At 38.0% G+C, this 14,229-nt stretch overlaps 1 protein-coding gene across 1 annotated transcript in view; it reads left to right on the top strand.

Annotated features, from left to right (window-relative positions):
* The window catches only part of glra1 (glycine receptor, alpha 1), a 239,053-nt gene that overhangs the window by 53,869 nt on the left and 170,955 nt on the right, over window positions 1-14,229 (top strand). Inside the window, exon 2 of the mRNA XM_041797891.1 lies at window positions 14,014-14,138. Within this exon, the coding sequence (XP_041653825.1) occupies window positions 14,014-14,138 (125 nt within the window). The remainder of the gene's footprint in view (window positions 1-14,013; window positions 14,139-14,229) is intronic.

The raw sequence follows: 14,229 nt of genomic DNA, 5'->3' as shown, positions 1-14,229 counted from the left end.
TTTTTCTGTTCAGAAATGACGGTAAATAACTATAATTTGACATATTAATCAAGACATAATAATGTGCTTTACTATTTTTTCAGTTTTTTGTAAATCAGTCCATTTGAAAATTCATGGATAACAATAATAATTATATTTTAGCATTAAAAATATCATTTGGGTTAAAGAGCTTCTACATATTGGTGTATTAACCATTGCAGAAATATAAAAATGATTTTAGTAATTACCAATGCTGTTAATTTAGGGCAGCTGTGGCATAAACCTTACTTTGGTTAGGGTTAGGGTGGTCTAATACATTTGTTAATCACTGTACGTATCCTCTGCTCACATGAATTACCCACAATCCAATGCGCACCGTTTGCCTTCTCTTCAAAAAAATAAATAAAAAGCACAATATCACAAGGAAGCCAGGTCTTCGGATGCTCAGTACACTTTAAAAGTCTCGTTTCCACTGGAAACCAGCACGATTTTATGGCATCACAGTAAAGCTGGATGGATAGAAGCAGCGCCATAGAATATGATTATACTATACAATTATATAATATGATTTATTATATTAAAATTCAGTATGATTATATATTATTATATATTATGATGTATTGTATTATGATAATATATATTATGATTATATGATTAAAGCATAGCATATAAGATAGGATAAATAATCTTGATAAATCCATACATCGTTGTCAGAGCATGCAGTCAGTTATATTATATAGCCTGTTTTGTTGCTATCCACAGGCATCGTTTCTTCTGCAAACACCAAACCCTTCTGATACAAAAGTACCACAGATGAAACCAGAGTTTTTGGTTTCCTGACTCATGACTGCAGATTCTGTGTTTTTGCACAATCTGTAGACAGAGATGATTGTTTTCCATCACCATGGTCATTATCAGCCGTGAGTCGCAGCATCATCAGCTTTCTAAATGTTATTTATATGAAATAACGTCTTCTCACGACTGCCATCAATATCCTCAGTTATGATCATTATAATGTCATTATCATTGTGATGATTTATGGCAGTTTAGAGCATCATCAGCGTCCTCGGTGTTTAGCTCTGCACGCAGGGACGGCTCTGTCACTGGTAGATGTCTGGGATATGTTTGTGGATTAGGTTGTTTGTCTCTGCAGGCAGCGTGGTCAGTGACCTAACAGCAGGGTGACCGTGGCGGCGAGTAGCACTGTGGATGGAGATAGAAACCAAAGTTCATTTTCTGCACCCACTCCTCTCTCTGTCAAACACACTCCCCAACACAGTTTGACAGACTGGTATTAAAGAAAAAGACCCTGACATTTGCAACAAACCGCCTCTATTTTTCAAAGACAACACCAAACCAGCCAATAAAGCTTGAAACCATGGAGGTGCTTTGGTTTGCATGATGATTGTGCACTTCCTACAAAAATAACTGGACAAGGATGCAAGATTCAGTACATATATGATGTTTAGGGGAGTGTAGAGAGAGAAGGGAGGCAGATGGGACATGGTCATGGCAGGGACACGAAAGTTTTGAAGAGCTGAAGTCCACAATGATCCACATCTTCTCAGGTGCAGTTGTGAAAATGCCACTCTCAGTTTATTTTCAGTACAGTTTGTCTTGATTGAGGCGACAGCATAAAAACTTATCCCACTCTAGTAGGATGTTGCACGCCAATCCAAAATGCAGACAATGTCTTGGACTTGAAGTGCAACCATATTTGAATGAATCAAATCCTCCTCTTCTGCGGTGATAAAAACATCAGCTGGTATTGCCCTGCTTTGCTGTGCTGCACCTTTTTTGTCATGACTGCATTCCTCTTTGGAAAAGCACTGACCTGATGTAACTTTGCAAAAGCGATGGATTGTCCAGATTCCATGTCTTTCAGGAGGCAGATCCATCTTGCAAAGCTCCAGTCTGTCTGAAAAACTACCTGACTAATCAGTGTCATTTTAGGAGAATGAAGGTGGTAGCTATAGGCGGGGTTTAGTTGGACTGCAAGTCAGTAAACAATGGCTACCAACAGTAAAGCAGTTAAATTGGATGAAGCTTCTGTGGTTTTTTTATCAGAACTGGAGAACAAAGAACAGCACTGATGGCTTTTCTTAGTGGATTTTTTCTTTTTTTTTTTCATCTCTTCTGATCGGCTTCAGCATGATTTTATCCACTGGCTGGCTCCACTGTTAGTCAACGACTGTGCTCTCCTGTTGAGCTCACGTTACATAGTGAACTTACTAAGGCCGAGTATTTCCTACAGCCTCAGGATCCTCAGATCTCCAAGTAAATTAAAATAGTCTATTTGTAATCGTGCTGCTGGTAATAAATGCAACTACAGTAACATTTAACTTTTTAAACCTAAAATAGCCCCTTTTGTTGTTTTTTCTTGCTGTTTTTTCATACTTTATATGGAATATTCTTGTTTTGTTTTGATACGGTTGCATTTGTAAGAATGACTTTACGTCTGCATAAAACAGCACTAAAGTTTCTTTCATGACAAGTGACAATAAACAGCATTGCTAACGCTGCCTGAAGCAGCTCCTTGAAGCTTTGGTTATCAGCGCTGCTGTTTGGATGGCATTTTAACAAATAAAGTGCTGCTTATGATCTTCTGATTCTGTTTAGAAGTAGAGAGAAATTCTAACTTAACAGTGTCATTCAGTGCTAGTCAGGACAGCACAGATCAGTCCAGTGAGCTTAGCTGTTGATGCTGACAGCTAAATAGTCTAGTGTTGCATGTTGATGAAGATTAGTGTTGCTGCAGTGTTTTACCTTGTTTGCACAGCTTACATGACTCATATCCAACTCCTGGCTTTCAGGTCTTTGAAGAAACCCAAAATAATCCAGTTTCTCCTTTTTAGACTTCTGCGAGGCATGCCTGTGCTATGCATATGGGAATCAGTCTATCTGGTGTGCCAAGTTATAGAAGCAAGATCATTAACAAGAACTTGACAGTGTTGGATTTTTAAGCAAGATGAAACAGCAGGAGCTCGATGATTATTTTCCAGTCCTTGTTTGGCTGATTTGAACTGCCCTACCTTGACCTTTCAACTCTTGCAACCACAATGGGATCATGGGAGAGAATATTTCTATTAAATATAAAGTTAGGGCAATTTTGGGGTCTTCATCAAAAGCGTACAGTATCCTTATTAAAGGGATATTTCCGTATTTTTGAAGTTAGGTTTTATGAGGGACCTGACAATAGTGGTGCCATTAGCCTCCAGGGATTTCAGTGAGTTTTAGGTACAAATGAGCAAAAAAAAAAAAAAAAAAAAATGTTGACTCAATTGTAAGCTACTTCAAAATTTTATTTTTCACACAAGAAACCACTGTGTTCAGCACAAACAGCTGTTCAGCTACACCAAGTGGAAGAGCATGTAGCCGGTAGCTGAGCTTGCATTACAATGTAGTGCCAAACACAGAGGCATTCTGGGTGAAAAATAAAACACTGCAAAAACTTCCAACAAAGCATATAGTTGAGTCAACATTGTTTTTGGGCCCATTTTTACCTTAAACTCCCAAAATTGCCTGGCTAAACTGTACCCACCTGCTACACTGTAAAGCCAAGCTTCCCCTAGCCTGTCCTGTTTGAGCGGCAACGTGCTCTTAAATCAGCGGAGGTTAAAGGCACCACTGTCACCAAGTATCTCAGACAACCCACCTTAAAAAATACCAAAATATCCCTTTAAACACTGAGAACATTTGTAATTGGCTTCTTTTTGTACATATGTGGAATTATGGTCCAATCTGATTGGTTCATACAGTTCATAGTTTGGCGTCCCTTCTGGCGTTTTCCCAAACTCCAGATGGCCAGACGTTACTGCACACACACTGTAGCAGACACACCCTCCTCCTCCTCCTTCCCCCTCCTCCCTCTGTCTCCTGTCTGCCCGACATGATTAGTTTTATTCTGTTTTTCACTGATGAGGGCGACTCCCTCAGAAGGTCGATTCTGCAGACACGTGTCCGTTCTGCATTAGTATTCTGGGTTTTTGCAGGTTTTGCAGCCCGGGGAGAGTTCATCTGCCCCGTCTCCTTACATGTGTTTGTTTGTTTTCCATTCATTGTTGTGCTCAAACACAAGATAAGACTTAACAAGGCATTGTTCTGTTTAGTTCTGTTTGCCGATCAGGCCTGCTCCATAATTCCCGTTTGTACCCGGCGCGCTGATTCTGATCAGCATTTTCCTGATAAAGCGACAGCACTGACTGCATTACGTGTTTATGAATTGCTAATGGAGCTATTTATCATGCCGCTCGTCACCGTTTACCATATTGAAAGTCACGGTTAGCGGTTTTACATTTAGAAGGTGAAAATTCAAGTGCAATCGACTGTATCATCTGTCTTTTTAATTTATGAGAGATTAATGCGGCGATGCTCTCCTCCCCCGCGCTCATCAGGAGCTAACAGCTATCGGCTGAATAATTGTCATTCTCACTTTTACTCCACCAACTCTTTGTTGCTCTGATAGCAACTTATTGAAAAGTTTGAGTAATTAAAGGATAATTTCGTCATTTTGAAACCTGGACTCTTTGTCCTTTGGGCTTCAGAGGATGTGCAGATAGTTAACATTTTTCTAGAGTTGAGTGCTTCAGTCATCAGCTGTTAAAAATGATAAATTTCCGCAATAACAGGACAAGTTTACACCTTTAAAGTGTCTTACAGAGTAACTGAAGGGATTCATGCAATTAGGGCCTAATATTTTGACATATACTATTCCCTTTTTTTTTTTTAAAGTTGGGACGGCTCTCTTCAGAGATGCCAGGGTGGACGATCCACCTCATAAATGACATCAAGTTATTTCCTTTTATTTTGTTGTAAATTACAAAAACATCATTTTGAATTGTGACTTTTGAATTGTCAGTCACATCAACTTAATTTCTTTTTTTAAAAGGCTTTTGCTGTTATTCAAAAGGGTTCTTCTTAGATTTTGACATGTTCTTAGCAATAACTCTTTTACCGTTGTAAAGCCTGTTTATTTTCCTTTGAATGGAGCCACTTTTGTAAGGATCATGCATTTAGGGGATGAGCATCAGAGCTGAGAATGTGGGTTACAGCCATAAAGAATTTGCCAAATCTTACAACAGCGTATTCTACTGTTGCTTTAGCTATTGGTGGTTCCAAAAGTCTCTTTTTGTTCAGCATTAGGCCTGATATATTTTTTTAAATTTATGTAAATCACACCTTATGAGAGTCCTGAATTCAGAACAAGTAGTGTTGAGAAGGAGGCCATTGAAGCTGAGCAGTGCTGGTGTTAACTCTGGGGGGTCTCAGTTAGGTTGTTTCTATCAAACGGTCCGGTTTGGCTAGTATTATTTTTGCGTTTCCATAGAGCAAAAGCTGGAAAGGGTCCCAAAAAACCAACCCGTACCATCCCGCTTTTTTGGCACCCTTCTGTAGCGGTACCAATCTTACCTATCCGTCTAAAACATGTGGAGCTACACACACAACAATAAGGGTTTGCACGCATTACATCAGGTCACGGCACAACTGCTCAACTCAGGGCTGCAAAACAAAACATGGAAGTCTGCTCTGTGATGAGCGGCGAAAACTGGAGAAAAATAGACTAACATCTGCTTGAATTGTGGTTATTTGGACTGGACAGAGCTCCACGCTGTTTCCTAGTCTATGGATGCTATGTGGCCACAAATCAAGTTTCATGACGTTTATCTGGACCTGATTTTAAGAACACAAAGCACATCAGCCTGGTCTATCCACGATGGATGTGAAACTAAATCAATTCTGAAGTTTTGTGAATACAAAGCTTTAGATCAGTCAATTCTCTGTACTCTAACTAGTTATTTATCTGCTTCTTACCTGTGAAAAGAGGACTCTGTGGCTGTTGAGCGTGTTTGTAAAACCCGGGGCTGCAGCTTATTTAAAACAAGATCAACACACCTAACCTTGCAAAGCAGATGGATACGCCAGTTTCCGTGTTTCTCACTGGCGAATCCATTTAGCAAAGCTCCCGTCTTAACAGTTTGGACCCGTTTAGAAAGTGACAGGACCAGTCAGCGACAAGGGGCAGTACTTTCAGGCACAGTGGAGTCATGACATAAACAAGCAGCAACAAGAGACCAGTGCAAATATGGTGGAAGAGATTAGCGTGGATGCTGCTAAAGCGCCAGTTTTATCAGAACGTGATGACATTTCTTCATTAAAAGTAAAACAAAGAACAGTGGTGAGTTGTTTTCTTTTCATAAATGACAAAAGTTGAGTACTTACACATCTAAAGTCGCCATAGTTGGCGTTATTCCTCGGTAGCTGCGCATGCGCACCTCAGTCACGGTTACGTCACGTGTTTTTTTGCTCTGATTGGCCCGTAAAGATGTGACAGACAGAACATTCATCCGATCACACTCCGAGTTTTTTTCAAAGCTTCTGCCCTTTCCCAAACGCTGAATGTGAGAAGTTTTCCAGACGGATGTGTGAAACAAATCCACCTTGCGTGTCAGGTTACGACACACCCATATTTTCTGTCTTTATCCAGTTTGATCTTAACACCAGTTAAACCTTTAGTTTATTTTTGATGTGAAAAATTCTCGTGCTACAGGTCTAAACTTTTAGATTATGTTGTATAAACTGTTATAGACTAGATAAACGCGGCTCATGTTACAGAGGTGAGTTTGGGCGATTGAACTCACGACCTATGGTTGCTAAAATAAAAAGACACTTCCTGTCATTATTATGAAAAATTAGACACTGTTAGAGTTCAGTCAGATATTTCCATGCAAAAATTGGCTGTTTTCTTACATCCTTTCTTTGGTGGATGTACTTTGGGTGAATTAGCGCTGCAGGATTACTGGTTGGACTCTCAGATAGCTGCTGAGCATGAGCTGCTCTTATATTTTTGTCCTGTAGACCACCTGACGCGTTAGACAGAATGGCCCAGGTGTAGATGAAACTTTTTCTACTACAAGGTCGACTGATGATTTTGCTCGCTCTGTTGACTTATTATCTAAATAATGCAAACACAAAAAATCAAAAGCAGATTTAAGCTCAAATTTCTCTGCTCTGGTTGAACGTCTTCTGTAAATAATTTTGCCTTCTTTCAATCATTGACACCCGGATCTGAGCAGAGCGACGGAGACGTCTGGATGGCTGAGATTGACTGCTGCTTGACTGGACGTCTGAGTGCTGCAAAGTGAAAATGTTCCAGCACCAAAATGAATAATTCCTCATCAACACAGTCCATAAGCTCTCCTCTCTGAATGTTAAAGATTGACTCAGGCAGAGCCCAGATAAAACTTGCATGTGAGGAAAAGTTCCCATTAGGCTTCCAATCCATTTTTAAGTCTATGAGCGTTGTTGAGGTTCAAATGTTCAAAGACGATTTTGATCAACAAAGTGAATGGCTAACTCCTTCTTGAGTTAAACTTTTAGTTTCCCACTGCTCTACATTATTCATTTCTGATAATTTACTGTCTTACTAGTTAAATTATAGGTATTTGAATTGCAGATGTCCTTAATTTACTTTAATAACTCTGTCATAAGTTCAGAAGTAGTCTCCTAACCCTGAAACTATTGATGATTTCACAGCTAGTTATGATGACATGTAAAGTTCTCAGTGTCTTGCTGTTTAAAGAGCTCATTGTGAGACTGTGCTGAGTTGAAATGGGTCAGTTCAGCGGCTTATTTATAGCCCTGATCGCACCGCCGTCCACGCTCTTTCTGCAGGCGCAGTTAGAAGTGATGCAATCACAAACCACACTACAAATGGCTGCTAATGCAGTCCTACTGTAGGGCCAAGGGTCAGCTCGGTCCTCGCTCAGACTCAAGTCCCTGTCAGTTCACTTTCAATCTCAATCGAGGAGCACAGAGGAGCGTTTCGAATCCAAAATACTGGACTCTTTGAAGAGGGTCACACAAGAACTGAGAGCAACGCATTATGACTGATAATCATTATGGTGTCCACCTCAGTGAATAAATGAATGAAGGGGCCTTAACAATGGAACTTAAAGCATAAAAAAATGTAAATTTAATGTTAAATCAACTCCTACAGGAACATCTTTGATTCAGATTATGCATGAAAGGAAATCTGAAGTGTGTTAAAGCTCCTGGACTTCCACATAGAACCAGGGGCGTAGCTAGGGAATTAGGGCCCCAACAGAGAATATCCCCCACCCCCCTTAACTGGCTAGCCAAGCAACAAATGTTGCATAATTTTTAACAAATATAGATGCATTTTAATGTATTTTTGAAGGAGAATTTCTCCATTTATGAGCAATTTTTTTGCTATGGTTAAACTGAATTTACTTGCATTATTTTGCAGCGCTGGATTACAACATATGTACATAGAGGAAAAGTCTTTAGGAGAAATGAGGAATCATTGCAAATGTGGGCCGTTGTTTCAAATAAATGAGAATTATTGACAAAAATGATGATCAACATGAATAATAATAAGAAGGTGGAGACATTAAAAGGAACACAAAGTTATGCTAATTCACACGTGAAAAAAATGCTTGTGGCCAAAACATTTTCCTTGACTTAAGTATAGTTTGCACCTTTATCATCAAAAAAATAATGATTGATTACAGGTGCTGATGTCTTTATTCTCAAAGCTTGCATATTTGTTGGTTGCTGATGTGTTTTCAAGCGCTGATGACAACAGGATTGAATGGTTGTTTACATTTTATTAGGGCTGTCAAAGAACTTAAATTTGCCATTAATTCAGTAGTTAACTGGAATAAATCTTATTTTGAAATTCTACTCTTTTGCATTCAAAACTGTCTGTGTCTCATTTTAGAATCTTTTACTGTCTTAAACTAAGGATACTCACTCCTGATTGGTTACAGACCTGCTTTTATTTTGAAAAACAACAAAAAAAGAACATCAGGTAGGTCAAAGGTTATGACATGAACTTGAAAAAAGAACTTGCTTTGGATTGAAAGATGAAATAAGTGAACAGTAGAAAGGTAAATGTTTGAAAACAGAAGGTTCAAATGACCTTTGACCTGTCCACTGAGCTGTCTGTGAGTGAAATGAGACTTTAAGGCTGCAGGGAGATGCTGGCGTGGATTAAAATGTGATGAAATGATCATAAATAATTAGATCAATCCCTATTTTAGAAAGGTATCCACTAATTATGGACCTTAGTAAGTTATGATGAATGCATCAGTGCATAGAAGTAGATCTGTATCACAGAAAAAGGCCACAATAGTCACTGAAATGACTGCAGGACTTTTAGTTTAAAGCTTTATAAAATGCTCATTCAGATTTTATTTTCAGGGAATCGTTTAACCTTGGAGGGTCAGATTTTAAAATCTCTGTTTAAGACGATGGTTGTTTTCTACAAAAATGTACAAATTTAAATAAATAAAAAATTGTTTTGTTTTGTTTTTTTTTTGGTTTTGGTTTTTTGCAAAAACTTTGACTTATGGTGTTTTTTTCTTATGTTACATATTTTTACAAGTCCATGTGTGCAGTTAGGGTGAAAATATTTTCATCTGCTAAAGAGGGGTCTGGCAGAAAAAATTTTGAAACCGGATGTTATTACGTGACATTTTTTACATGTGCAATAATAAAAAAAGCTCTTGTTTTTGTTTTGCCATAATTTATTTCCATGTGCATTACTATTGCAGTATAAGGTTGTGGTCGGGTCATTAGAGCAGGGGTCATCAAGTACATTTGCACAAGGGCCAGATTTCATCTTGACAGAGTCTCTGGGGGTCGGACTTCCAAATAAAGAAAAATTAAATCAATATTTTGTTCTGATTAACATTATTTTATTATAATTTTCTTTCAAAACGCAGGACATTTTTGGGCACTACCAGTGAGATCTATCCTGCTGTAGACCCACAGAATCAGCTGCTGAAAATCCCAGAGACTGGGCCCTCAACTATTATGATTTAGCACCAATATGAACTCATGTTTCACACTTTTCACTACTCACTGCTTCATTCTGCTGTTTCTGCAACATTTTGCCACCTTTAACCTATTTTGCTATTTTATCACCCACTTTCCTGCCTTTTTACTACTTTGTCATTGGCTATTTTTGCACCATTTTGCCTCTTTTAACCTATTTTTGATACTTTTTGCCCTTTTTGCCTTTTTAATCCTTTTTTTCCATTCTTTAACTCCTTTAAACCACCTTTCTTGCCCATCTTTTACCTTTTGTGCCACTGCTTTATCCACATTGTCACTTTTCATTACTTTTTTCCCCATTTTTGCCACTTTTAACCCATTTTGATATACTTTTTGCCCTTTTTTCCTTTTATACTAATGGTTTGCCACATTTCAACCTGTTATCATCACTTTTCCTGCAAGTTTTTGTCCATTTGTGCCATTCCACAACCCATTTGGATGCCTGTCACTCATTTTTGCCACTCTTTAACCCCTTTTCAACACTTTAACCTGCCATTTTTGCCAGTTTTAACCCCTTTTTATTTTCTATTAATGGCTGACAAGTGAATTTCTGTGAAACAGATAAAATGTGAAATCATTCTAAAACTATTTGAATATTTATTGCTTTAGGGGTAGATTTAACAGATGCAGACATTTAAAGCCAAAAGATACTCTTAAAACCACAACATTTTCTTTTCCTGCTTTTCTGAATATAATAGTCTTCTGGGGGCCAGACAGGAAGCTTTGGGGGGCATAATGAACATAAACACACTTTAGTCCCCAAACATCAGAGTCATTATTGAGACAGCATCGACTGTTAGACATACGACAAGTCACCTAAACTCTACAGCTGCACATTTACGCTGTCATGGCAACCAGGGAGCCAATTAGTAAGCTTCTATACTTCATTTTTCCTTTGCAGTATGTTCACATCTGCAGGCTGAGAGCTTCCTCCCATCCATCATCCATGTTCCTGGAGTGTACGTGTGGGTCAGTGCAGCGCTATTGACCGTTTGAGTTATTGTATGTCTGTGGGCTAAAGGCCGTGTGGGGATTTGGCATTATGCAGAGAGCATCTAATGAGCATGATGGGCTTAATAAGGTAAAGAAGTCAACTGTGCAAATACCAGGGCTTCATTGTAAAATCAATACTGCGCTGTGCAGCACACAGAGCTGGTTGAGTGAATTAGAGCATTGGTTTGAATAACTACTTAAAGAAAAGAAGTGTGTGTAATAACCACTAATGCATTAAGTCTCGTCAGTGTGGCCTGTAAAAGTTCACTTTGAATTATTCACGTTTTAATTCAATTAGATAGAACTCAGTGAAATTAAAGGATAATGGATTAATTCTATGCAAAGCTCCGGTGAGAATATGGTCATGGATAACAGCAGTGATTCATGCAAACAATAGATGGAGGAATGAAGGATGGAATTAAATCTGAGAGTTAATCCCTGTAAAAAAAAAAAAAACACAGAAAACAATGGGGGACAAAAATCTGAGATCACTAGTTAAAATCTTTTATTTATTCAGGAACACTCTTGACAAATATCTTACCTTGTGTTTTTTTTTTTTTTTTTTTTTTTTTTTTTGCAAAATGGATTCGCTTAGCAGAGTCTCGGCTCTAAAGATTCTCCTTGGGTTAGTAAAGCAGTATGCTTTGAATTTGCATGGCTTGAAACTCCCATAGGGATTTATATATTTATGACAATGTGTATTAAAAACAATAAAATTAGTTTAAAAGAAATTAATCCATAGTAGCATGAATGTGAATATGAGGGTGCAACAAGCTTAATGCTATAAAGGAGGAGGCTGGGGTGGAGGAGGTTAGGCTTTGCTAGCAGCAGCAGTGTGCATCAATATTAATGCAAACAGGGATTAGTGAGCAGCCCGTCATATCTTAATAGACTGCTTTCTGAGAGACAGAGCTGTGATTGGCTGTGGGAGCTGGAAGCCAATCAGGCATCAGCTGATCACAGCTGGGTGTAAGTCTACTGTGTCCTACATAAACGAACACTGAGCTTCATTTTTGAGATGAGCTGAGATTTTATTTTTAAAGAATATTCATGACTTTATAATTCTGAAAGATCTTAAAGGAGACACAATACCACCCAGGTGGGCGAGGGAGGAGTTGTTGATATTTTTCGTATAAAATAGTGACACCATGTATTCAAAATGGCATTTAAAGGGTAAAAATCCTGAAAAGAATTAAATACTTGGTTGTTCTGATCAGAAATGAAGTTGATAGAAAGTTGAAAAATATTAATCTGTAAGATTTTTATAGCAGTTTTTTGTAATCAAAATTTTTGTCCATGAATGGTTTGTTAGGGCGTAAAGTTTTAAAGCAGATGCGACAGTAAAATTATTAAAGCACCAAAATTAATTTTGTTGCTTATCTCTGACGTATCCAGGCCCATGCTTGAAAAAAATCTCCTGTTCTTCTGATATTTGTTCTTTTGGAAAATAACCCATTTTTTGTGTTTTTGTCATAAAAATCAACAGCGACTTCTTGCAGTCAAACTGGATTTTAAAGGGTTAAAGTCCAAAAAATATTCAAACATTTAATAGTTCAGGATAGGACTGAAGTTGATGAACAGAAATAATCAAAACATGGGAGGAAAATACTTTCATTTATTTTTTTTAAATCATTGTTTCTTATAGTGTTTTTTTTTTTTCAAGAGTGGTAGTGCTTATAATAATAATAATAATAATAATAATAATAATTAGAATTAGAATTAAAATAATAATAATAATAATAATAGTAATAATAACAATAATGATACAAAAAAGAATACAAATGATAATAAACAAAAAACAACAACAATAATAATAATAATAATAATAATAATAATAACAATAAAAATTTTAATAAACAAAAAAACCAATAATAATAATAATAATAATGATAATAATAATAATAATAATAATACACTTTATTTGCATAACACCTTTAAAACAGAGGTTTAAAAAGTGCTTTGACGACCGGAAGAATCACAATTTATTTATTACTAATTATACCAGAGGGTTGATTGTCTAAATCCCAGTAGAATTAGTTAGAATTAGTCTCTTGTCAGGCTCTTGCCATTTAAATAAGTAGGAGCGGTATTTTACAAACATTGTTCTGTTTAACTGAGACTGGATCACATTAGTGGCATTACAGCAGGGATAAACAAACGGACTGCTGAACACTGTAGATGTAAAGATATTTTACTACCCACCAGCTTCACCAGAACTAAAGGACAATCCACCACTATTCCCAGAGGAATGAAAGAGTCCATTAAATGGTGACAGAAGGTGATTGCCAGTGGGCTGAGGCTGAGGCTGATCAGCTGAGAATCAAACATGCTAAGAAGAGTTGAGCGTCCCACCCTGAGTGAGACGTTCCAGGAACATGGCTGCTGTGAATGTTGTCTTTTTTTATGAACTGAGGTGTTTTAAAGCCGTATAACCCTTAAAAATCTGCCAGAGTGTCGGCGCTCTCCATGCATTTTTATCTTTAACAGCGGGTAAAACTCCAACCAGATGAGATAGAGCAATAATTCTTTTTGCATATAAAACCAGAGGAGTAATACTAACAAGTCACACATTCAGGGTGTCCCAGAGTTCTGTTTCCTTCTAGAAATATCCTTCCTTCTTTTGCAGAAATGTACACACATCAAAGACAATGTACTTTAATAGAATCCAGACCTTTCACAGCGTTCCTAGTTAACGTGTATGTGATGACGTTCCATCTGCACAAAACCTATGGCGTTGTTTTCTTGCAGGTCACGAGTCACACTTGATATTGTTTCAACATGGTCTGTATGCACAAAAGTATCTGGCACACTTAGAGACTTGATTGCACTACTGTAAATATTAATGCAAATTTTAGCAATTTCCTTTAATCTTCGTTTTTGCCTTCTATGGCAGGCCATAAAGGGTTAAAACTAGCAGAGGTTTCGTCCTAAAAAGACAGCTGATGTGATTGGTCTGTTGATGGATTAATGTGAGCCTGGTGTTGTTGGAGGCTCCCAGGAGAAGACAGACCAAGATTTACCACTTAGTCTGATGAAATGCTTCAGATGTTAAACACAGAATCGTCCACGAAGAATTCTAATACAGTCTAAAAGTTCTTACAGATGTTACCTCTGTGCACGTTTTCTCTCTTTCTGCTCTTTCTTGAGTCCATCAATAACCGAATGACTCTCTCTGTCTTCCAGCCTGGCGGCATCAAAAGAAGCCGCGGCGAGGAAAGCTGCCTCCCCGATGCCGCCCTCTGAGTTCCTGGACAAACTCATGGGCAAAGTCTCGGGTTACGACGCCAGGATTCGACCGAATTTTAAAGGTAGGAGACGCCACCAAGACTCAGTCGGATAAGACGGGAATGTAGCCAAACAATATGCTAAGACTTGGAGATATGTTTCTACCTGCATTTC

The sequence above is a fragment of the Cheilinus undulatus genome, linkage group 10, assembly GCF_018320785.1.
Source record: "Cheilinus undulatus linkage group 10, ASM1832078v1, whole genome shotgun sequence".
Lineage (NCBI taxonomy): Eukaryota > Metazoa > Chordata > Actinopteri > Labriformes > Labridae > Cheilinus > Cheilinus undulatus.
The sequence above is the reverse complement of the archived record's forward strand: the minus strand, read 5'-3'. Positions and strand labels throughout refer to the sequence as shown.